The sequence below is a fragment of the Oryx dammah genome, unplaced genomic scaffold, assembly GCF_014754425.2.
Source record: "Oryx dammah isolate SB20612 unplaced genomic scaffold, SCBI_Odam_1.1 HiC_scaffold_10, whole genome shotgun sequence".
Classification (NCBI taxonomy): Eukaryota; Metazoa; Chordata; class Mammalia; order Artiodactyla; family Bovidae; genus Oryx; species Oryx dammah.
In genome coordinates, this window is record NW_024070194.1 from 6,144,295 (window position 1) to 6,168,645 (window position 24,351).

The window sequence follows — 24,351 nt, forward strand, 5'->3', positions numbered from 1 at the left end:
CCGCCGCTGTCTTAGGCCGTGGTAAACCTCTGTCCCCCCGCCTCTGTCTTAGGCCGTGGTAAACCTCTGTCCTGCGTCTGTCTCTGTGCTTACTGTTGTAGATGCCTCGTGTAAGTGCACATCTGTCTTCTGTCTGGTTTACTTCATTTATCATGTTTTCAGGGTTCCTCTGTGTTGTAGGTTGTTTTATAATTCCATTCTCCCCCTCCGCACCCCATTCCTTTTTAAGACTGACCACTGTATCTGTATTTTTTTCGTCCATTCATCTGTTGGTGAATGTTTGTGTGGTTATCATCTTCTGGCTATTGTGAGTAATACTGCTGTGAACATTGATGTACAAGTATCTGAATGCCTGCTTTTAATTCTTTTGAGTATGGGTTTAGCAGTGAAATTGCTGGATCATATTGTAATCCTATGTTTAAATTTTTTAGAAACCCATCATACTGTTCTCCACAGAGGCCACACCATCTTACATTTTCAACAGAAATGTGCAAAGATTGCAATTTCTGCACAACCTTGACAACACTTAGCATTTTCTGTGGCTGTCCTTATGGGTGTGAGGTGTATCTTGTGGTTTTGATTGCGTTTCTCTTTGAGTAGTGATGTTGTGTGTTTGCATGTCTCCTTTGGAGAAATGTCTGTTCGAATCCTTTCTCTATTTTTGAATTGCATTATTTGTTGTTAAGTTGTTATAGTTCTTTACATATTCTGGACATTAATTCTTTATGAAATATGTGATTTGTGAGTATTTTCTTCCATTCTATGGGTTGTCTTTGTTCTCTTGTGTCCTTTAATGTACCAATGTTTTTTGGTAGTTTTTTTTGTACTAAAGTTTTAAATTTTGATGAAGTCAGAATCTACGTATGCTTTTGGTGTTCTATCCAGGAAATCATTCCAAATCCAGTGCATGAAGCTTTCCCCCTGTGTTTTCTTCTCAGAGTTCTATACTTTTAGCCCTTACATTTAGGTCTTTGACCCATTTTGAATTAATTTGTGAATGTGGTATGAGGTAAGAGTCCAAGTTCATTTTTTGTGTGTGTAGGTATCTGATTTTCCCAGCACTATTTGTTGAACAGGCTTACTTTTTAAAATGCTTTTTAATAGGTTTGTTTACACCTATTTAAAAAGTAAATTTCAAACCAAACCTCTGTGGAAACCTAGAATTCTAAGATACTTTGCTTGGAGATTTATGGCTTTAAAGATTCACTCCTAAAACGGCAGGCCATCTTTCTCTTTAGGATTTAAACAAGTGTAAAAATGTGTTCAGCTTACCTAAACCATTAGAAATTGTTATGTAAACAGTATATCACCAGGCAGCGAGTGAAATGAAACCAGATGGAAAGAAAATTTTATCACGAAAGGAGAGACAGAATTACATTGTCTGGTTAAATTTATGTTTATAGGATCCTGTTCTTAATTCTTATTATATATTTTTTTAATTTAGAGCTTTCTTTTATTTATAGCTTGAAATATGGATCCTAGGTTAGGGTTAGACTCTACCTCAGGAAATACACAACAGATCAAATCCTGGATTTTGCTATACATTGCCTGTTCAGTAATTTCAGCCGCAGGTTCCTGTCATAGAAATTCTGATCTTGAAAGTAGGATTTTTACAAGTTCTTTGACTAAAGAATCTCCAGGAATAAGAAAAACACGCATGCATTGCCCTGTTTTGGGGTCACTGCTGATCTTGTTTCTCATATTATCACGCCTGCACAGTATGGAATCCATGTGGGCCACATGCACAGAGATGTCTGCCCCTCTCAGTCCAGCCTCTGGAGGACTGTAAATGAACCTTATTTCAGAGCTGGAGGCAGCTTTTGTTCAAGGCTAGTGGTACTAGTGGTAAAGAACCTGCCTGCCTGTGCAGGAGACACAAAAGTCGTGTGTTTGATCCCTGGGTCGGGAAGATCCCTGGAGGAGGACATGGCAGCCCTCTCCAGTCTTCTTGCCTGGAGAACCCCATGGACAGAGGAGCCTGAGGGCTGCAGTCCATGGGGTCGCAAAGCATTGCACACGACTGAAGCTGGCAGGCAGTTTTGTTGGTTTTCATCTTGTGTTTTCGCCAGCAGCAGTGAAGTATGAGACCCATAGTGGTTTTATAACTGTTCCACTGCATCTTTTTTTTTAAAGTGGTTTCCAGTGACTTTGTCCAAATAAGAAACACACATACCCAGGTGGAGAGACCTCCACTTGTCCTTGCTGTGGCCCACATAGACTGACTGTGCTTGTTTCCAGAGGGTGGCTTGCCTGTCCTCCGGGGGCGAGGGGCACAAATCCAGGGGGCTTTGGGAGCCCTGCTCCCTGAGTGGCCGTGGCTATCACCATCAGGCTGATTATTTGTAGAGCCCTGTTCTGTGTAGATTGTTCATGGTGGATTTATGAGGTACAGACTGACCAAAATTTGATAGGACATTTTTAAACCTTTTAAATCTCACTGACTCACGGTGCACGTGTGGCTCTGCTCACGGGGTTAGTGCTCAGTGCATAGAGCCTGGGTTCAATGCTTGTAATTTTAAGAGTTAACATCGCAGCTGGGATCTTGACAGCTTTTTAACATGAGTTCACTCTAACCAGTTGTTTTTCCCTTAGGTAAATGGAAGAGAGTCAGAAGAAGAAAATCTCAATAAATCTGAAATAAGTCAAGTGTTTGAGATTGCACTTAAACGGAACTTGCCTGTGAATTTTGAGGTAAGCTTATTTTACGCATCTGTTATACTCTTAGTGTTCATCATCATAATAGTATTTTTCCTAAACAACGTTGAAATGATGATCACATATATGCGAATCTTCACATCTGAGATTCAGACTTTATATTTAGCAAAGCAGTATTTGGTCCTAGGGCAGCCATGAATCTCCAGACAGTCCGTAGGTGGCCTCAGTATGTCTGTGAACCTCCTAAAATGGTCTGAAGGGGATTGTGTTTATGTTCCCATGCGTTTTCTTCTGGAGGGAGGGTCCATTGTCTTCATAAGAGTCTCAAGCATATGCTAACCCCCAAATATCAAGACTCTGCTTAAGTGTCCAAGTAATTGTTAAAAGAACTTAGGTTTTGTCATTGTGCAACGTGTGCCTCCCAGTTCGCCCATTTAATAACCTCAATCTGTTCTTGGAGACTTTGTGGTCTAAAAACAGTAATTAACAATTACTAGTTCAAAATGGAAAATAAGATCATTCAGTGTATGTTTCCTTCAAAGACACAGTGAGTCCAGATAGATTAGGCAGGTTGGGGGAATGTTTTTTATTTTAGGTTTCCCTAGTTTTTGAAAATTCTTTGCAAAGTCTTTCATTTGAGTTCTGTGCTTGGCTATGCAAGGTTGTGTTTTAATAGTTTTTTAAATCAATTATTTGGTTTTTCAGAATTATAAAGTATATATATATTTAGTTTCCCAAAGAGCTTTAAGATCAACATATTAGTTACTTCAGACAAATGAAATTAGAGGTGGGACATCTGCTTAAATGGAGAAGGAAAGGGCAACCCACTCCAGTGTTCTTGCCTGGGAAATCCATGGACAGAGGAGCCTGGTGGGCTGCAAGTCCATGGGGTCACAGAGTCAGACACAGCTGAGCGACTAAGCACAGCACATATGCTTAAAACAATTTTAAGTGGTTCATAAGTTCTTTTGCCTATTTCTGTTTTAAAAAGCCTAGCTAAAGTTTATTATCCTGTAAAATACTTAGCTCTGTAGTTTTAGGTAATCTCCAGATTTCATGTCTGATTTGTATGACTTTTATAAGATATCTCCCATTATGTACTATGCTGTAAGCTGGCTCCTGAGTTCAGTCCTTCCTCTCTCATTCGAATAGAGATGATTTCTGACCTAGCTGGCCATGCTCACCTGCTGGCATGAGGCCCAAATGGGGGTAGGGAGCTGCCCTTGGGTCACAGGGCCACCCTGCATCCCGCGGCAGTACCCCACCCTGCTGCAGCAGGCAAGACCAGTGTCTTTTCCCCCCTTCCAGAGCACAGCATGCCAGATGGGGCTGGCGTTCTTCCTCCCTGGCCCCGTATCCCTTCTAGCCTTTGTCTGTTCTGGGAGGGAGGCAGTGAGACAGGACATTCAGAATAACAGGGCTGTTGCTGGGTGGGAACCAGGTGGGCGCTCCACCCGAGGAAGCCACAAGGTCTCCCTGGGAACCTGTTGTAGAAAAGGGAAGAAACACTTTTTCCCCACACTAGTCCCTGCTGAAGAATTAGTGTGGCTCATGAATGGGTGTTTAAGACTGGAGGGAGGGATGCAAAGACCGTGGGGTGGAAGAGGCCTGCCTTCTCAGGTCACGGAAAGGTCACAGACTGCTGGCCAGGGCCCGAGACCCCGGTGATGCGTCTCGCCTGCTCACACTAATCTCTGCTCTGCCTAAGGGTCCCTGGGCTCCCTGGACCTCAGTCAGGGATTGCCAATTTCTGTTTTTGCTGTGGAATTCGGGGACGAGATTGCCTCTGCCCCACCTCTACTTGTGTTTAGGTTTTAGATTTGGCTTTCAGACTTTGCTGTTCAGGAATAAGTAACATACAGCAGGGAATTGTCAAGTAGTCACAAAAGAAATTGTGGGAATGCCCTCTGGTGGTGACTATTTCTTAAAGTAATTATTTTAAAACATGACAGTTTGTGTGTACATGTGGCATTGAGTTTGTTAATATGAGTGCTTTTATTATTAATTAGCTCTCATGTATCAAATGTTCATGTTAACTTCCATTATTAGGTTGAGCAGGAGCTTTCATTTTTTTCCCACAGTTCTGTCTCTGGCACCTGGAAGATTAGTTGGCATATATTGGATATTGGATGCTCAGGGAACAGTTACTGAGTAACTGAAAAGAATAGTTTTTTTTTTAACAGCAAGATATGTCATGTTGGAAGTAATAGGAGAAGACAAGAACCACTCATATAATTTTTCGGAGAAGTATAGACTGCTTGCTTTTTGATAAAATTGTTGTAGTTAAAAGTATTGTGCTGATTGACAAGTCCCTGGGAGGCAGTCTTGACTTGAAGGGAAAGTCGCTCAGTCGTGTCCGACTCTTTGTGACCCCATGGACTGTAGCCTACCAGGCTTCTCAGTCCATGGGATTTTCCAGGCAAGAGTACTGGAGTGGATTGCCATTTCCTTCTCCAGGGGATCTTCCCGACCCAGGAATCGAACCTGGGTCTCCCGCATTGTAGGCAGACGCTTTACCCACTGAGCCACCAGGGAAGCACAGTCGTGACTTGATCCCACTGAATTCAGATGGGCTCGGTGGCAGCCAGTGACAGTGGTTGCTGGAGGGCCCAGGATGGGCGTGGATTTGACGTGAGCATCGGGGTGGATACTCTTAATTCTCGAGTCCCGTCTGAGGATGTGGAGAGCCCTGCTCAGGGAGGTAGCGCTCAGCAGGTGGGCTGTCAGGGTGGAGGGGCAGCCAGCGGGCTTGCTGAGGGCAGCCTGTGGGCGCCCTGGGAGCAGGGCTGTTTGCCGCAGCCTCCTTCATAGGGCAGCACGCCGCTCCCTGAGCTGAGGTGCTCCCGGCTCTCTCCTCGGGACCACAGCACATGTGGGCTCACACGCTTTTCCTCATCGTCTTTTCCACTTCTTACTTTGAAAATTTTCAGGCCAGTGGAAGGTTGTAAGGATAGGACTGTGGCTGTTGCCTTCACATAGGGCCACCAGCGCTTCACAGTTCAGCACCTTTACTTTTCTGTTCTCTAAATGTACATATTTTTCTGTATTTTATTTAGCTGAATCATTTGAGAGCGAAGCAGATATCATGTGCTTTGACTCTACATATTTCAGTATGTGAAGCTTAAGAGCAAGGACATTATCTTAAATACCTGTAATTGAATTGTCCACACAGGACGCGTAACACTGCTGTAATACTGTTACCTAATGTGCATCCTGGATTCACATGTTGGCATTGTCCCCATGGTGCTCCTTCATTTCCCTGCCTTGAGCCTGGTGCAGCTGATGCATCCCTTTAGTCTCCTTTCATTTGTTACTCGGCTTTTGTTTGGTCTTTTATGACATTAGTATTTTGAAAAGTCAGTTTTATGTAATGGCCCTAAATTTGGATTGGTTGGATTTTTTACTTCATGATTAGTTTCAGTTTATGCTTTTTTTGTTTTTAAACAGGAACACTGAAGAGCTAATGTCAGCTCTTCTCAGCATTGCTTGGTGTCATTAGTGACGCTAATTCCGTTGTCTACACCAGATGTGTGCCCCTCCAGGGAGACTTTCTTTCCCTTTGTAGTTAACCCATAGCCTGTGGGGAGATGCTTGAAGGCTGTGTATGTCCTTATGGAGTTCCTCAGTGTTTCTAGCAGTCACTGAGGATTCTTCCCAGCACTAGGTATCACTGTGGTGGATGCCAAATGTTCATTTTCTGCGTGTCCAAAGAAAATCTCCTCCTGCCTTAAATTATTAATGTGTGTAGTCACTCAGTCCTGTCTGACTCTTTGCGGCCCCATGGACTGCAGCCCCTCAGGCTCCTCTGTCCATGGGGATTTTCCAGGCAAGAACGCTGGAGTGGGTTGCCATGCCCTCCTCCAGGGGATCCTCCCAACCCAGGGCTTGGACCCAGGTCTCCCACACTGCAGGTGGATTCTTTACTGACTGAGCCACCAGGGAATGGGTAAATTTATGTTAGCATAGATTCATTCTACATGTTACCCCATTATTCTTGCTTGCCATTTTAATGTTCAGATTGCGCTTCCTACTAGCTCTGGTATCCTTTGACATGCGTCTCTCAGGTTATTTTCGGGGGGTGAGGGGATGAGGGTCAGAGTTGTTGAGTATCATTTGCATGAAGTAAAATTGGCCCTGTTTCTGTGTCTAATTTGATGGGCTTTGACCATGCAGCTGTGTCACTACTGTCCACGGTCTCCCCAGTCCCCTAGCAGCCAGTCCCTTTCCCTCCAGCCTCCCCCTGGGCAGCCATCGAGCTGATGTCTGTCCATACGCTTTGCTTGTTTCTAAAATATTACACACATGGAATTATTGAATATACTGCCTTTTTTTGGTCTTTTGGGGCTTTCCCTTTGTCTATTTATTTAACAGGAATGGGTAATAACATTTTGAGAAGCCTGGAAAGAGCATATAAAAATGTAAAGCCAACTTAGAAAACACAGCCCAGACATGACGTTTCCATAACTATATTGTAAATCATAAGAAAGGCCATAGTCCCCGTTCTGTTCCTGCCCTCAGGCCTCTCATGTAACAGATGGCCCACCAGGTACAGTGTTGTCCCTTTAGAAAGTTATAATCCGAAAAGATTACAGATCTCCGGGCAAGAGCATCTAATCGCCTGTTATGCGGCTTCTTTAATGTAGTGTGGACTTTGAGTCCATATGTTGTATGTATCAGTAGTTTATTTCTTATTTCTGAGTAGTATTCCATTGTCTGAATTCACCACAACTTACTCATCCATTTCCCAGCTGAAGAACATCTTCATGGTTTTTACTTTTTACTGATTATGATTAAAGCTATCATGTACATATATAATCTCATAATCACTAACAACTGAAAACCATGAAGATGTTCTTCAGCAGGGAAATGGATGAATTCAGTACAGTTCAGTTGCTCAGTCATGTCCGATTCTTTGCAACCATGAATTGCAGCACGCCAGGCCTCCCTGTCCATCACCAACTCCCTGAGTTCACTCAGACTCATGTCCATCGAGTCAGTGATGCCATCAAGTCCGTGATGCCATTGAGTCCGTGATGCCATCCAGCCATCTCATCCTCTGTCGTCCCCTTCTCCTCCTGCCCCCAATCCCTCCAAGCATCAGAGTCTTTTCCAATGAGTCAACTCTTCTCATGAGATGGCCAAAGTATTGGAGTTTAAGCTTCAGCATCAGTCCTTCCAAAGAACACCCAGGGCTGATCTCCTTTAGATTGGATTGGTTGGATCTCCTTGCAGTCCAAGGGACTCTCAAGAGTCTTCTCCAACACCACAGTTCAAAAGCATCAATTCTTCAGCACTCAGCCTTCTTCACAGTCCAACTCTCACATCCATACATGACCACTGGAAAAACCATAGCCTTGACTAGACGGACCTTTGTTGGCAAAGTAATGCCTTTCAATATGCTATCTAGGTTGGTCATAACTTTTCTTCCAAGGAGTAAGCGTCTTTTAATTTCATGGCTGCAATCACCATCTGCAGTGATTCTGGAGCCCACAAAAATAAAGTCTGACACTGTTTCCCCATCTATTTCCCATGAAGTGATGGGACCGGATGCCATGATCTTCGTTTTCTGAATGTTGAGCTTTAAGCCAACTTTTTCACTCTCCACTTTGACTTTCATCAAGAGGCTCTTTAGTTCCTCTTCACTTTCTGCCATAAAGGTGGTGTCATCTGCATATCTGAGGTTATTGATATTTCTCCTGGCAATCTTGATTCCAGCTTGTGCTTCTTCCAGTCCAGCGTTTCTCATGATGCACTCTGCATATAAGTTAAATAAGCAGGGTGACAATATACAGCCTTGACGTACTCCTTTTCCTATTTGGAACCAGTCTGTTGTTCCATGTCCAGGTCTAACTGTTGCTTCCTGACCTGCATACAGGTTTCTCAAGAGGCAGGTCAGGTGGTCTGGTATTCCCATCTCTTGAAGAATTTTCCAGAGTTTATTGTGATCCACATAGTCAGAGGCTTTGGCATAGTCAGTAAAGCAGAAATAGATGTTTTTCTGGAACTCTCTTGCTTTTTCCATGATCCAGCGGATGTTGGCAATTTGATCTCTGGTTCCTCTACCTTTTCTAAAACCAGCTTGAACATCTGGAAGTTCATAGTTCACGTATTGCTGAAGTCTGGCTTGGAGAATTTTGAGCGTTACTTTACTAGCATGTGAGATGAATGCAATTGTGCGATAGTTGGAGCATTCTTTGGCATTGCCTTTCTTTGGGATTGGAATGAAAACTGACCTTTTCCAGTCCTGTGGCCACTGCTGAGTTTTCCACATTTGCTGGCATATTGAGTGTAGCACTTTCACAGCATCATCTTTCAGGATTTGAAATCACTCAAGTGGAATTCCATCTCCTCCACTAGCTTTGTTCATAGTGATGCTTTCTAAGGCCCACTTGACTTCACATTCCAGGATGTCTGGCTCTAGGTGAGTGATGAGTAATCACACCATCGTGATTATCTTGGTCGTGAAGATCTTTTTTGTACAGTTCTTCTGTGTATTCTTGCCACCTCTTCTTAATATCGTCTGCTTCTGTTAGGTCCATACCATTTCTGTCCTTTATCGAGCCCATCTTTGCATGAAATGTTCCCTTGGTATCTCTGATTTTCTTGAAGAGATCTCTAGTCTTTTCCATTCTGTTGTTTTCCTCTATTTCTTTGCATTGATCACTGAAGAAGGCTTTCTTATCTCTCCTTGCTATTCTTTGGAACTCTGAATTCAAATGGGTATATCTTTTCTTTTCTCCTTTGCTTTTCGCCTCTCTTCTTTTCACAGCTATTTGAAGGCCTCCCCAGACAGCCATTTTGCTTTTTTGCATTTCTTTTCCATGGGAATGGTCTTGATCCCTGTCTCCTGTACAATGTCACAAACCTCCGTCCATAGTTCATCAGGCACTCTATCTATCAGATCTAGTCCCGTAAATCTATTTCTCACTTCCACTGTGTAATCATAAGGAATTTGATTTAGGTCATACCTGAATGGTCTAGCGGTTTTCCCTACTTTCTTCATTTTAAGTCTGAATTTGTCAACAAGGAGTTCATGATGTGAGCCACAGTCAGCTCCTGGTCTTGTTTTTGCTGACTGTATAGAGCTTCTCCATCTTTGGCTGCAAAGAATATAATCAGTCTGATTTTGGTGTTGACCATCTGGTGATGTCCATGTGTAAAGTCTTCTCTTGTGTCATTGGAAGAGGGTGTTTGCTATGACTAATGTGTTCTTTTGGCAAAACGCTGTTAGTCTTTGCCCTGCTTCATTCCGCATTCCAAGGCCAAATTTGCCTGTTACTCCAGGTATCTCTTGACTTCCTACTTTTGCATTCCAGTCCCCTATAATGAAAAGGACAGTTTTTGGGGGTGTTAGTTCTAAAAGGTCTTGTAGGTCTTCATAGAACCATTCAACTTCAGCTTCTTCAGCATTACTGGTTGGGGCATAGACTTGGATTACTGTGATATTGAATGGTTTGCCTTGGAAATGAACAGAAATCATTCTGTCGTTTCTGAGATTGCATCCAAGTACTGCATTTCGGACTCTTGTTGACCATGATGGCTACTCCATTTCTTCTAAGGGATTTCTGCCCGCAGTAGTAGATACAATGGTCATCTGAGTTAAATTCACCCATTCCAGTCCATTTTAGTTCACTGATTCCTAGAATGTCGACATTGACTCTTGCCATCTCCTGTTTGACCACTTCCAATTTGCCTTGATTCATGGACCTAACATTCCAGGTTCCTATGCAGTATTGCTCTTTACAGCATTGGACCTTGCTTCTATCACCAGTCATATCTGCAGCTGGGTATTGTTTTTGCTTTGGCTCCATCCCTTCATTCTTTCTGGAATTATTTCTCCACTGATCTCCAGTAGCATATTGTGCACCTCCCGACCCGTGGAGTTCCCCTTTCAGTATCCTATCATACTATTTATGGGGTTCTCAAGGCAAGAATACTGAAGTGGTTTGCCATTCCCTTCTCTAGTGGGCCACATTGTGTCAGACCTCTCCACCATGACCCTCCCGTTTTGGGTGGCCCCACACGGCATGGCTTGGTTTCATTGAGTTAGACAAGGCTGTGGTCCATGTGATTAGATTGACTAGTTTTCTGTGAGTATGGTTTCAGCGTGTCTGCCCTCTGATGCCCTCTTGTAACACCTATCGTCTTACTTGGGTTTCTCTTACCTTGGACGTGCAGTATCTCTTCACGGCTGCTCCAGCAAAGCGCAGCCGCTGCTCCTTAGTTTGGTCGAGGGGTATCTCCTCACGGCTGCCCCTTCTGACCTTGAACGTGGAGTGAATAAGTTGTGGTGAATCCAGACAGTGGAATACTACTCATAAATAAGATGAACTACTGATTCATACAACATATGGACTCAAAATTGGCACTACATTAAAGAAGCCACATAAAGGGCAACGAGATACTTGTATACATGGCCTTCCCTGACAGCCCAGCTGGTAAAGAGTCCACCTGCAATGGAGGAGACTCCAGTTCGATTCCTGGGTCGGGAAGATCTGCTGGAAAAGAGATAGGCTACCCATTCCAGTGTTCTTGGGCTTCCCTTGTGGCTCAGCTGGTAAAGAATCCACCTGCAATGCGCGCGACCTGGGTTCAATCCCTGGGTCGGGAAGATTGTTGGGAGGAGGGTATGGCAACTCATTCCAATATTCTCGGCTGGAGAATCCCCGTGGACAGAGGAGCCTGGTGGGCTACAGTCCATGGGGTTGCAAAGAGTCGGACACGACTGAGCTACTGGAGAGCACAGCACCAGCCATGCACGGGCGCTTTAGTTGTTGTCTAACACTTGGTGTGGTCGGTCTCTAGTTGGCGTGTGGTCGTGACTTACGGTTTTCATTTGTATCTCCGTGCATACTAGCAGTACTGAGCTTATTTTCATGTGCCTGTTTACCATCTGCACATCTGCTTTGGAAAAGAGTCTGTTCTTATCTTTTGTCAGGTTTTTGACTTCTCTTTTATTATTGGATTTTATATGTTCTTTATGTATTCTGAATACAGTTCTTTTCTCAGATAAGTATTTTCCAAATATTTTCTCCCAGTCTGTGGCTTGTCTTTTCATTTTTAAACAATATTTTCCCAAAAAGCAAAAATAATTTAATTTTGGAGGGGTCTAGTTTGTTAAATTTTTCTTCTGTTGCTCATGGTGGTTGTGATCCATCTGAGATAGTTTGCCAAATCTAAGGTCCTTCTCCTTTGTTTTCTTCTAGAAGTGTTGTCTCTTTAGATTTATGGTTCATTTTGACTTATAATTTTTATATGTACTGTGAGGTAATAGGCAATTTTTTGTTTTTTTTTTTTCTTTTGTGTTTTGTATTTGGAGGTCTTAATGTCCCTGTGTCCTGGCTCTTAACTCCCCTTTTCCAACTTTGAGAGACCTTCCTTCCTTTGTGATATAACAGTGTTTTTGCCTTACTTGGAACTTTTCCTGTTCTAACTTTGGCTCTGGCAGAAACGGAAATTCTAATACAAATGGTCTCAACTGTTCTTCCAAGGAGTTCTGGTTCCCTTTAACAGAGTGGCATGTAGGGGCCGGGCTTAGCGGAGGTCAGCTTGTTGCTGCTACAGGTCATTGCTTCCAGACCCTGTTACCAGAAGACGGGTCCGCTGTCTACAGAACCATGGGTTCATCCCTTTGATTTCAGTCGGTCATCACAGACTCTCCCTTTTCATTCCTTCATGTTTGGATCTTTTCCACTCCCAACAACACCAGTATATTTATCCACACCTTCAACAGCAAGCGTCCTAAGTAAAGTCCAAGTTATCTCTGCACTTTTTATCTGCACACTGAAGATATGTCTTCAGAGCATTGCCTTCGTGACTTCTTGGATTATTCTTCCTCTATGCTAATAGTCATTATATAGTGAATATAGGTATCTTAAGTGCACAGCCCACTAAATTTTAGTATGTGTAAAAAAAAAAATGCACTACCCAGATCAAGATACGGAACTTTATCATAAGCTCTGTACGTCCCTGGTGCCCCATTCCACCCAGAAACCGCTGCTCTCTGCAGTCTCTGTAGATGTGTTCTCTGTGCTCTTAGATTTCATGTGAATACAGTATGCATTGTTTGCTCTTAAGTCCCATCCATATGTTTCAGTAGTTTAACACTGAGTGGTATTCCACTGTATGAGTTGAATGGAATGTATCCATTGTTCTATTGATGGACATGGATAGTTGGAAACTACTATAAATAAGGCTGCTAAGTCGTCTTGGGTGCACGTGCAGTCAGAGTTGCTAAGTCAGAGGGTAGGTGTTTATGTAAAAATTGTCAAACTATTTCCCAAAGTGATACACTTCTACCACTTGCTCCCTATCCTTGCCAAGAGTGCCTGTTGAAGTATTTTTTTAATTGAGTATTTGTCTTTTTATTATTGACTTGTAGAATTTCTTTCCGTGTTCTGGGTGTAATTCTTTTGTTTGGTACATATATTGCAAATATTCTCTCCCATACTCTGAGTTCCCTTTTTTACCTCTTTTTTCCCCCCCAGATTTAAAACTTTTTCTTTTGTATTGGGGTATGTAGGCAGTTCACACTTGTGGTTGTTTCAAGTAAACAGCAAAGGGACTCAGCCATACATATGCATGTATCTATTCTCCCCCAAACTCCCCCATTTTTACTTTTTAAATGTTACCTTTTGATGAACAGTATTTTAATTTTGAGGAATTCTAATTTTACTTTATGGTTTGTGTTTTTTGTGTCCAAGAATTCTTTGCCAGCCTCATGGTCATGAAGTTTTCTCTTATGTTTTCTTCTGAAAGCTATTTTATAGTTTTAACTTTCATATTTGGGTCTGTTTTAGCTTAATTTTTGTTTTGGGTAGAATTTGAGATCTTGTTTATCTAGGTGCTCCAGTGGCATTAAAAAAAGAGAAGGACATTGCTTTTGCTTTGATTTGTGTTTGCTGAACATCAAGAGGCTGTATATGTGCAGGTCTCTTTCTGCATTCTGTTTTATTGATCTATTGGTTTATCGCTAAACAATACCATGATGTCACAGATTATGTAACTACAGGAAGTCTTGACATCTGGCATTGTAAGTCTGTTGACTCAGTTGTTCTTTTCAAGGGTATCTTTCCTAATGTAGGTTGGATCTGATTTTTATCTTCCTTCTGTGTGATTATGTAATCACTTTAGTATACAGTTAGTTTTCTGTTCATAGTCCATTTTAGTATTTTGCCCCATTTCTCTTGACTTATATTTTTAATATGTGTAACAGTAAATGCTCCAAAGTGTCAAAACTACACAAAAAGATCCTCAGAAGTGTCCTCTTGTTCCCCTACCTCAGTCCTTCCCCCCAACTACTGTAGGAAACTGTTTAATTCCATTGGTTTGTGCTTTATTCTTCCTGAGTTTTCCTTTTGCGAAAAAAGAAGCATATAAACACATACGTGTGTCTATTTATGTATGTGTGTATGTATATATAGATTTAATACTCTGCGGTGTTTTTTTTCTTTTTTACACTCTTTGCAGTTTGCTTTCTTTACTTACCAAGTGCTAGAAATCACTTTATGTGTTTGGAGATTTTCTCATTCCTTTTTATAGCTCAGAGCAGCCAGTATTTAATAAGCTCAGTCTTGGGTGGCGGCTCAGAGCAAACATTAAACTTGAACTCTTAGTGCTGCATTCATTTCTGGGCTTTGCTGGGCCAGCTGCCTTGCTGCCATTTGCAGGGGAGCACGCTAAACTCAGGACCGTCTGTGAAGCTGGGTGGTGGGAGTAGAAAATGGTGCCCTGTTCCATGGCTCCTTTGGACTCATCAGACCTGAGAACTTTAACAAGTAGGAGGAAAAAAGAAATGGGGGGAAAAGGCTTTCAGAACTGTCCACATTGACACTGCCTTCATTTAGTGAGTCTTGTCCTTAGTCGCCCTTTCCCGGGGTTTCACGCTGAGCAGTGTGCCTTGCAGCCGGTAATGCGTGTCTGTCACGCTTTCACTCAGTCTTTCCCTCCAAAACAGGTTGCCCGGGAGAGCGGCCCACCCCACATGAAGAGCTTTGTGACCAGGGTGTCGGTTGGGGAGTTTGTGGGGGAAGGTGAAGGGAAGAGCAAGAAGATTTCAAAGAAAAATGCTGCTATAGCTGTTCTTGAGGAGCTGAAGAAGTTACCACCCCTGCCTACAGTGGAGCGGGTGAAGCCTAGAATCAAAAAGAAAACAAAATCCATAGTCAGGGTAAGAACGTGCCTGAAAGAAGAGGGCGTTTCCATTGCCTGAAGACAGCTGGGGGTTTGCAAAGCTGGTGAGAGAGGCGGGGCGCCGGCCCGCACATGCCTGCCTCTCGAGTCCTTCCGGGCCGCCTGGTGCCGCTCCTGGGGGCCCTGGGTCGGGCAGCGCCGGACTCAGCGGAGGCTCTGGGTGCGGACCCTGCGAGGGGCTATGGTCATCTGCGGGGAGAGGACACCCAGCTGCTTGTCTCGTGCCCGCTGCACGGTTCTGAGTGTGCGGGAGACTCTGGGCGGAGGGGGCCAGGGTGGGCCAGGAGGCAGACGTGTACACCTTCTGCTGGGTTTTTGAGTCATGCTCATGAACCATTCAAAAATTACACTGTCCCTCACCCTCCCAGAGAAGGGACAGGTTCCATTTTGGGACATTTATGAATGCCAGGATCTCTTTTGTTCTGATTGTCCATATAGTTTCATGTTGTGTCAGAATACAGGTTTTTCTCACATACAACTTAGCATTCTCTGCATAGGAATGTTAGTTAGCACACTGCGGCAGTTTCCTTTGTCTACTTGATATTTCCTCTGGTGGGTGTTACTGGTGAGCAGGTGAGGATTCCCTGGCATGGAAGGTGCCACCAGGAAGTCACTGTGGGAATTTTAGGTTCTTTCCACACAGCGTCAGCATTTCCGCATTTTATATATACATATATATATATATATATACGTATATAAATGATTTCTGGATTTTGAGTCATTGTTAAGAAAGCTGGAAACCCATCCTGATGATGTAGGCTTTGGGGTAGTTTTAGGAAGAGTTTGTTAAATTTTTGTACCTCTTTATTTATTATCATCCATTGACATTTATTGTTCAAAAGCACATATTACAACGATGCTTGCCTGCTCATGATGAATGGTGATGTTGGTTTGCTAAGAAGACCTAAAATCACCTTAGAGCAATCAAAGTCATTGAGGCATCTTTCAGGGGAAAAAAAAGTTTAAAAAAGATGTGACTTATTCTGAGCCATTAGATCAACGTAGACGTATTCAGCTGTCGTGTCCCGGTCTCTGAATCGGCAGGGTCCTTTTCTGTGACTAACTCAGCACATGGTTTCTACCCTGACTGTTTCTCAGCTACAGAGTGGCCCCGAGTATGGCCAGGGGATGAACCCGATCAGCAGACTGGCCCAGATCCAGCAGGCGAAGAAGGAGAAGGAGCCGGAGTACCTGCTGCTCGCCGAGCGGGGCCTTCCGCGACGCAGGGAGTTTGTCATGCAGGTGGGCCAGCCGGGCTGTGGGCGTCCTCCCGTCTCGGCCAGAGGCGGTCCGGGGCCGGGCCCCTCCCTCAGGAGGCCGAGGCCAGTGCGTCGCCCTGCCACCAAATGTTACTAAGATCACGTTGCTTGCTATAACTTGATGCCTTAACACGTGCTGCTGTATCAACAGGAAGGCACCTGTTTCTTCTTTGTTACCCCTCGGAGGTTTATATTGTCTTATGAACTGTGTAAAGGATCTATTCCCGTTCCTCCTGATCCTTCCGTAGGATCTGGAATCTGTGGACTGGGATAACACTTCAGATTGTGCAGAGGGAACAGTTACTGGTACAGCCAGCTGAATTTGTGATGGGAATTTCATAGTGTTTTCTGGTGAAAAACAGAAAACTCTGTGCAGCAGTTTAGAGCTCATAAAGCACCAGCAGCTAGCCTGGTGTCTCACTCCACCGTCAGAGGGCAGGAAGAGGAATGATCCTTCCACATACAAGGGAAAACTGCAGCGTGTTGAGAGGCTCAGTGGTTTGCCCAGAATCAGATGGCTGGTGGGTGCCAGGTTGGGATTCAACCTCAGAGCTCTCTTCAGAGGCCAGGGTTTCCTTAACGTTTGTGACAGGGGGCTTTTGGTTTTGGTCTTGTCGTCAAGACCAGCTTCCCAGGTGGCCCGGTGGTAAAGAATCCACCTGCCCATGCAGGAGACGTAGGTTCAATCCCTGGGTCAGGAAGATTCTCTGGAGAAGGAAATGGCAACCCATTCCACTAGTCTCAGCTAGAGAATCCCATGGAGAGGACCCCTGGTGGGCTACAGTCTGTGGGGTCACAGAGTCAGACATAACTGAGTGACTAACACCCAGCAACAAGACCAGCCTGGAGGGGGTGGGGAGCTGTGGCTTTCCGGGTGTTTAACGGCAGCTCTTAGGGGAGGCAGTGTGCTGGGAGGAATGGTGTGTATGCATACATTACACGGCCGTGTGTGTGTGTGTGTGTGTGTGTGTGTGTGTGTGAGATGAATTGTACTGGTAGGAAGCATAGCACACGATTTACAGGTACTGTGTAATACCCTGTTGTACATTTCATACACCTGTGACTTCAGTGTGACGGTCAGCATAGCAATGTCACAAAATGAGACTTGTGTGAATTCTTTATTCCTCTCCGGTCCAGCAAGGAGGTTTGCTCATGTCATTGTTGAATGACTGGTATTAGCGTGAGTCCTGATTGCTATTTTTGTTTACATTAACAACAAAGACATATCAGAACTTAACTCATATAAACAATACGAACAGCTTCTTTGCTGTATCAGATAATTTTCCAAGACTGGAAGTTTCAGTTTGTTGTGCTGGTTACATAGTGGCTGCAGGCTTGATGACACTTGAAAGCTTAATCTGCGTTAACCGTCACTTGCCTATGGTGATAGTTAGACAGCTCTGTAAATATACCAAAAATCATTGAATTGTGGAAGTAAAGGAAGTGAGTTGTATGGTATGTAGATTATAACGCGATAAAAAAAATTTTTTTTTAGATAGTTAAAAAAAAAAAAAGAATAGGTAAATCAGCAGAGTAACTTAATCCTTGAGAAGCAGGATTGCCGGAGTCTGTGGTGAGAGAGCTCCCTCTGAGCAGGAAAGAGTCGTGTCGCTGCAAGTGGACAACGAACGCACAGCAAGTCCAGAGAGCCTCAAAAGTGTAGATGATTTTAAACTGGAGTCCAGCTAGAAGTGATGCAGTTTAGGTATTCATTACCTCTGTTGGTTAAAGTAATTTAATTACAAGCTTACATAGTTAGTTTAATAATAACTACCTTTAACCACCAGCTCTCCAGCAAATTCCTCAGTATTTCGTGATGCGCTTTTGCGGGCTGGTGCAAACCAGGTCCAGGGCAGCACTGTGAAGCCATCTGGGTTCTCATTGTTCTGGGTTCTCTTCTTTTCCTGGCGGGTCTTTATTCTGAAGGTTTGAGCACTGATCCGAGTCCTGCCTTCCGTATGCAGGTGAAGGTGGGGAACCACACGGCAGAAGGCTCAGGCACCAACAAGAAGGCAGCCAAACGCAACGCGGCCGAGAACATGCTGGAGATCCTCGGTTTCAAAGTCCCGCAGGCCCAGCCCTCCAAACCCGCCCTCAAGTCAGAGGAGAAGGTGCAGTCAGGCTCTGTGTCTTCTCTTAACTGCAGGATGACCTGCTCACCTCATCCTGGGGGACTCTGGCTCCTCCAGGGCACGGCTGCCTCCTCCTGGCCGTGAAGCAGCCCTGCTGAGCAGGGTCTTAGCTGTTGCACCTTCACAGTGTGCTCGGGAGGTGCATGTCCACGGCTCCAGGCATGGCGCTGGGTTAAGTCGTTACTGCGCCAGTATCGCTGTGGTGTGGGATGCTTTGCTGGAGGGCAGCTTGCTCCAAACCAGTGTATGATTCTGTCATTTGTGCTCTCAGAATGAGGCCTCCATAAAAGACTCATCAACCTTAGGCTTTTGTTAGTTGTAGAACAGGCTTTGGTTTTCCTGGGACACGGGGATAGCATGATGTTAGATCCAGGGCCAAACCATAGTCTGAGTTTGCAGTTTTTTCATTATGAATTGAACTTTAGATAGAAATGATCCCATGTTGAAAATTGCACTTCTGCCGAGGTTGGTAAGCAGGACCCGCGATGAAAGCCGTGGCTGACCTTGTTTCCAGATACTAGATGGTCCTTTTGGGATAAACTTGAAAATACCAGGACTGATTCAGTTCTGTCGGCCAGTGCTGTCAGCAGAGACAGATGGTTGGCATCAGCTGTGGCCACATAGTTAATAACTGGGATCCCAAGCAGTCACCAGAGAATCTGTAGAGATCCTGGACTTTGCTTTGAGAGCTTTCATTCCAAAATCTTGCAGGGAATCATAGACACCTGTATCTTCCCAGAAAGAAGGCTGCTGTGTTTGGCATAATTTTTATTGTCTGATATTTTCCCTCTCTTTGCTCCCTTTGATTTGTCACCTTATCCTTTAGTTGGATATTTGCTTCAGGAAATAATCTTTATTTAATTGTTTAGCATCAACCTAAAAGTTTCTTTGTTGGTCAGCTCTATCAGTCTGACATATTCCGGCTCATTCCCGTTAAACGTTCCCCTCTCCTCTCGTGAGCGCAAAGCAGAGGCCCCTCTGTTAGATGCTGCTCATGGACAGGCTGATGTGGCTGCATGTGTGCCTGGGGAGGGGCTCTGCCGGGGGGCATGTTGCACAGGCCTTCCTCCCTGTGCCCTCTTATTTAAAAGGTAGTAAACCAAGAATTGTTGGTTGGAGTTTGTATAGTTTTGGACAGCAGGAACTAATTTTTGAACGGTTTCATTGATGCTCATGGCCTTTTTTTTTTTTTTTTAAGACACCTGTAAAGAAACCAGGGGATGGAAGAAAAGTAACCTTTTTTGAACCTGGCTCTGGGGATGAAAATGGGACTAGTAAGTGTGATGTTAACACTGTCCTGATCTGATTGTGCTTCTGGCCTTTGCGTGGTTCCCGGTGGTAGCAGGTACCTGGTGAGCGAGGTACAGAGTTGTCCCTGTGCTGTGCTGAGGGAGGGTCAGGGTGGGGCTGTGTAACATTTTTCCAGGCAGTTGATTTGTCCGTGTCCCTCCCCAGGCAATAAAGAAGATGAGTTTAGGATGCCTTATCTCAGTCATCAGCAGCTGCCTGCTGGAATCCTTCCCATGGTGCCCGAGGTTGCCCAGGCAGTAGGAGTCAGTCAAGGACATCACACCAAAGATTTCGCCAGGGCAGCTCCGAATCCTGCCCAGGCCACGGTAACTGCCATGATAGCCCGAGAGCTGCTGTATGGGGGCACCTCGCCTACAGCCGAGACCATTGTAAAGAGTACCATCTCTTCAGGCCGCGCACCCCACGGACCTCTGACGAGACCCTCTGAGCAGCTGGACTATCTCTCCGCAGTCCAGGGATTCCAGGTACCGCTGGGACCGAGCTGTGCGGTCTGACCCTCAGTGCGGTCCTCTCTGGTTTCTCTGAGAATCAAGTTCCTTGTGTTTTAAAGCAAGCTCTCTGTCTAGGTGGATGGTTGGGGGATGCCTGGTGAAGGGTGATTCTGAGGAACGGAGGAGGCCTGGGAAATGTTAGAACCCTGGACAGTAAGAGAATATCCTCAACCTTTGGTGAATTTTAAAATTCCAGGGCAGCCATAGTAATGAAGCCGCTAACCCAGTGGTCGTCACAAATGTAGACTTCAGTGAGAACAGATGTCTTGTGCTGGCCCTTTCTAGGGCTAGGAAAGGACACGGGTTCTTCCAGACCAGGGTTTTTGAGTAGATATCTAGGTTCTTCGGAGATCCTGGAAGCTGAGGCTCTGGTATCATGCCTGCCCCTTCACAGCAGGCCCCACGGATGGCCTTTCGTGCCTGCAGGGCAGGAGCTGGTGTAGACACGCCAGGCTGAGACAGGGACACAGACCCAGAGCCACAGCCCTGCGCCCCCTTGACCTCGCCTCCTCTCCCCATCCCTCGCCTCAGCGCTCTTTTCTCTTATAGGTTGAATACAAAGACTTCCCCAAAAACAACAAGAATGAATTTGTATCTCTTATCAACTGCTCCTCTCAGCCGCCCCTGATCAGCCACGGTATTGGGAAGGACGTGGAGTCCTGCCACGACATGGTGCGTCCCCACGCGGGCCCAGCCCCAGCTTGCCACTGGCCTCAGAGACAGGGAGAGGGGTTCTCTGCAGACCGTGGGGACAGTTGGCTGTTTTGTAGATTTCATATTTCTGAAGACTGCTCCTAGATTATTGGCGTGATGTCTCATTCTGTTTATCAGAACTCAGAGGCTTTGGCCAACCCTCTCCTGCCTTTCCTTGCTGACCTGAGGGGGACCCAGATCTTGAAAGGCTCCAGATACTGAATTTATTTCAACTCTGACCAGAACAAGGAATTGCAGCCCCACATTCTAGCAGCTTAGAAAGCCTCTCATTTTAATGTTCTGTTCAGATGAAATTGTTGCTGTTAAGAAATACTAAAACCAAGAAAAGGAATTGATTAAATTAATAGACATAAACTATGGTATATTCATCTGATGGAATATAATGCATTCATTATATGTCACTGAGGGGAATTTATTCTAATGCTAACACAGAAACATAGGTTTTACATTAAAGTGTGGATATAAAATTTGTACTCTGACCACAGGATGAAAATATTGTAATGTGATACATAATAAAATTAACATAGAGGGTGTGATTCAGTGAAGTAACCATGGATAACTTTTTAAATTTATATTTTTAATTAAAAATGCAAGCGTGAGAGGGTTGTTTAGTGGGCCCGTGTCTTTTGCTGGGCAGTAGAAGCCCTCGAGTCGCTGTTCAGTGTCGTGTACGAGAGAGTCCTGAGTGGTGGCCGTAGTTTGACTTTGACTTCTCATTCTCATTAGGCTGCACTGAACATTTTAAAGTTGCTGTCTGAGTTGGACCAACAGAATATGGAGATGCCAAGAACAGGAAATGGACCAATGTCTGTGTGAGTGAGCTGATTTAAATGGAAAGGCAGTTCTCGTCCTCATTTGCATTAAATTCAAATTGTCTGCTCAACTTAGTGAAACACTTGTTGACTTAGTCACTTTCTGTCCCTTTCCCCTGAAAGGTTTCCAAGTTTTGGGCAGAGAGTGCTACCTTTAAAAAAAAAAAAAAAAAAATCTTTGGCTAGGTAATACATTCCCATGGTGCAAGTCAAAATCATTTTAAAAGGTGCCCACAGTGACGGGTTGATGGGTCTTGCCCTCGTGCAGTCCCCAGCCATGCCGCTCTCTGCCCCACCCGGAGATTGCATCTGTGTCGGTTTCTTGTGTACCTTTCCTGTATGTTTGTGTTTAATGCAAACACATTTCTTTCCTTATTTTCCTCCTTTCCCCCCTGGAGATAACATGCTATCTACCCATTCTCTTCTTTGCTGTTTTCACTTGATTCTATGTGTTAGTTGCTCAGTCATATCCGATTCCTGGTGACCCCATGGATTATATAGCCCACCAGGCTCCTCCATCCATGGAATTCTCCTGGTCAGAATACTGGAGTGGGTAGCCTATCCCTTCTCCAGGGAATCTTCCCAACCCAGGGATCAAACCCGGGTCTCCTGCATTGCAGGCAGATTCTTTACCAGCTGAGCCACCAGGAAAGCCCAAGAACACTGGGGTGGGTAGCCTATGCCTTCTCCAGGGGAATCTCCCCGACCCAGGAATTGAACCCAGGTCTCTGGCATTGCAGGCAGATTCTTTACCAGCTGAGCTAGCAGGGAGGCGCCCTCCAGCCCCCAGTGTGTATCAGTTATCATAAACTGGGGCCTGAATAGGCTTCTTGGTCTCCTAGTTCCATTTTTAACATGGCTTAATTCTCTTAAATTTTAAAACTTAGATCATTTTCATGTTTTTCTTCCTTAAAGGTGTGGGAGGTGCTGAACTTTATCTGGCCATGAATCATTGAAAAACCCCAACATATATACTGAAAATGCTGAAACTGCTTTGAACATTTGGAATTTCTGATACCTCCAGTGGGCCGAGAGACACGATGGGTAAAGGCCTGGAGATGGCAGTGGTGAAGACGGCGGGGCCCGAGGAGGCAGCGGTGTGGCTGCTGGCGCATGGCAGCGGCTGCTGGGGGCCGGGCGGTCTGCAGCCGCCCCTGGCTCCCTTGGGAAACCGCAGGCCTGTGCCCCAGGCACCCTAGTGTTGGTTTTGGTGGGTTTTTTTTTGTTTGTTTGTTTTGGGTGTTTTTTTCCTTGCTGTGTGAAAGAAGAAACAGAAAGCACCGCCCCTTCTCAGACTGGCTCACTCAGAACACTTTGGGACAAACCCTGGACACCCGCGCTGGAGAGAGGGCTGAAAGCCCCAGAGAAAATCACATATGCTTCCTGCTGGGCCGCAGCTGACCTTCTTGGCGCGCTCTGGCCCACACCTCCCGCGGTACCCACACTGTCGCCACTGCTCTCTTCCAGGAGAGATACGTATTCTTAGTTTCATTATTTTCTTTTTATTGAAATGACACTATATAAATTTTCATTTGAGAGTTTCTCAGTTGTATCTAGTTACATAGCACAGTTTAGAAGCTTGTCTGAGACTGACTTTATCAGTAATCTAACCGGCAAAGATCATATCCATGTGTATGTGGCTACACATTTTTATTTCATTGGACTTAACCCAGGACCATTTCAGTGATGCAAATTGTGTGCCCTCTGGTTTAGCTGAAACAGTCCTGGCTTTGATGAAGCCTCCCACAGTGGTACAAATGGGACAGCTTAGGAATTTTAAACCTTAACTGATCATTTGGTTCCTTTTCTATTTTATTTTTTTGTTAATGCACCAGGATAAACTTTGATCTTTGTTTTAAAGAAAATTGTGTGTATATAATACGACTCTTGAGGACACACAGCTCTCACTACACTACAGGATATGGTCTCCATGTAGCACATAGACAACCGCAGATTGATCTCCCTTGAGTGCTTTATACTGTTGATTACATCTCCATGAGGGCTGGAGAGAATGGCCCATGTTTCTCTTAACTGTTGCTTCTGAAGTCGTGTTGCTGTGCACAGAGATGTGTGCGGCGAGGTCCCGCATAACAGCCCAGATGACAAGCACGGTAGCCTTGCGAGTTAAGTACTGCTTGGATTCGTTGTTTACGCTGGAATTTTTCTCCCCATGGAATGTAAGTAAAACTTAGTGTTTGTCACCAATAAAGGGTAATACTAAATTTTTTTTTTTTGTTAATTTATTCTCAAATGCCACTACTGCTAGGTCGGTCCTTCCCAACCTGCCCCCAACCCCTTTTTTATTTTTAAAAGAAAAACTTTGTAATGCTTGTGATTTCATTTGGGCAAAATTCTGAAGATCTGAAATAACTTTATATCAAACCATTGATCAATAAACAGCTACTAATGAACGTGTGGTCCTGTCGAGCAGTAACTGAAGAAGTAAGGGAAGATGTGAGATGGCATGAAGTATGGTGCTGGGGGCAGAGCTGCCAGTGAGGGGGCGTGTGGAGCTTGTTGCTCGTGGGCTGTTGGGTTGAGGCCCCATGGACAGCTAGGAAGAGCATCTATCTATATGTACACACACACCTGCCAAGTCATGTATCTGTTTAAAAGCCATGCGTTTGTACTGATGCCTTTGGCACCTCGGCATTCTTCAGCCTTCCATGCTGCTTGTGTTTTTATTTATTTGGCTGCGTTGGGTCGTGCAGGATCTTTCACTGTGGCGTTTGGACTCTCTGGTGAGGGCTGTTGTGGGCTTAGTTGCTCCCGGGCCTGTGGGGTC

General features: G+C 44.7%; 1 protein-coding gene and 1 non-coding gene across 13 annotated transcripts in view; one reads left to right on the forward strand and one right to left on the reverse strand.

Annotated features, from left to right (window-relative positions):
* STAU1 (staufen double-stranded RNA binding protein 1) overlaps positions 1-23,977 on the forward strand; it is a 62,071-nt gene extending 38,094 nt beyond the window's left edge. For 6 of the 12 annotated variants that reach the window (XM_040248165.1, XM_040248163.1, XM_040248166.1 and 3 more), the window contains 9 exons: positions 2,593-2,691; positions 14,594-14,824; positions 15,946-16,089; positions 18,071-18,217; positions 19,437-19,512; positions 19,694-20,013; positions 20,590-20,712; positions 21,481-21,566; positions 22,482-23,788. In XM_040248165.1, coding sequence (XP_040104099.1) covers positions 2,593-2,691; positions 14,594-14,824; positions 15,946-16,089; positions 18,071-18,217; positions 19,437-19,512; positions 19,694-20,013; positions 20,590-20,712; positions 21,481-21,566; positions 22,482-22,497 — 1,242 coding nt within the window. In that variant the 3' untranslated portion in view covers positions 22,498-23,788. Of the gene's footprint in view, positions 1-2,592; positions 2,692-14,593; positions 14,825-15,945; positions 16,090-18,070; positions 18,218-19,436; positions 19,513-19,693; positions 20,014-20,589; positions 20,713-21,480; positions 21,567-22,481 lie in introns of all 12 variants that reach the window. The other 6 variants (XM_040248168.1, XM_040248164.1, XM_040248162.1 and 3 more) reach the window with 3 other exon arrangements.
* TRNAC-ACA lies at positions 5,119-5,190 on the reverse strand. The gene has a single exon. It is a non-coding gene; the product is annotated as a tRNA-Cys (tRNA).
* Positions 23,978-24,351: the final 374 nt, after the last annotated feature.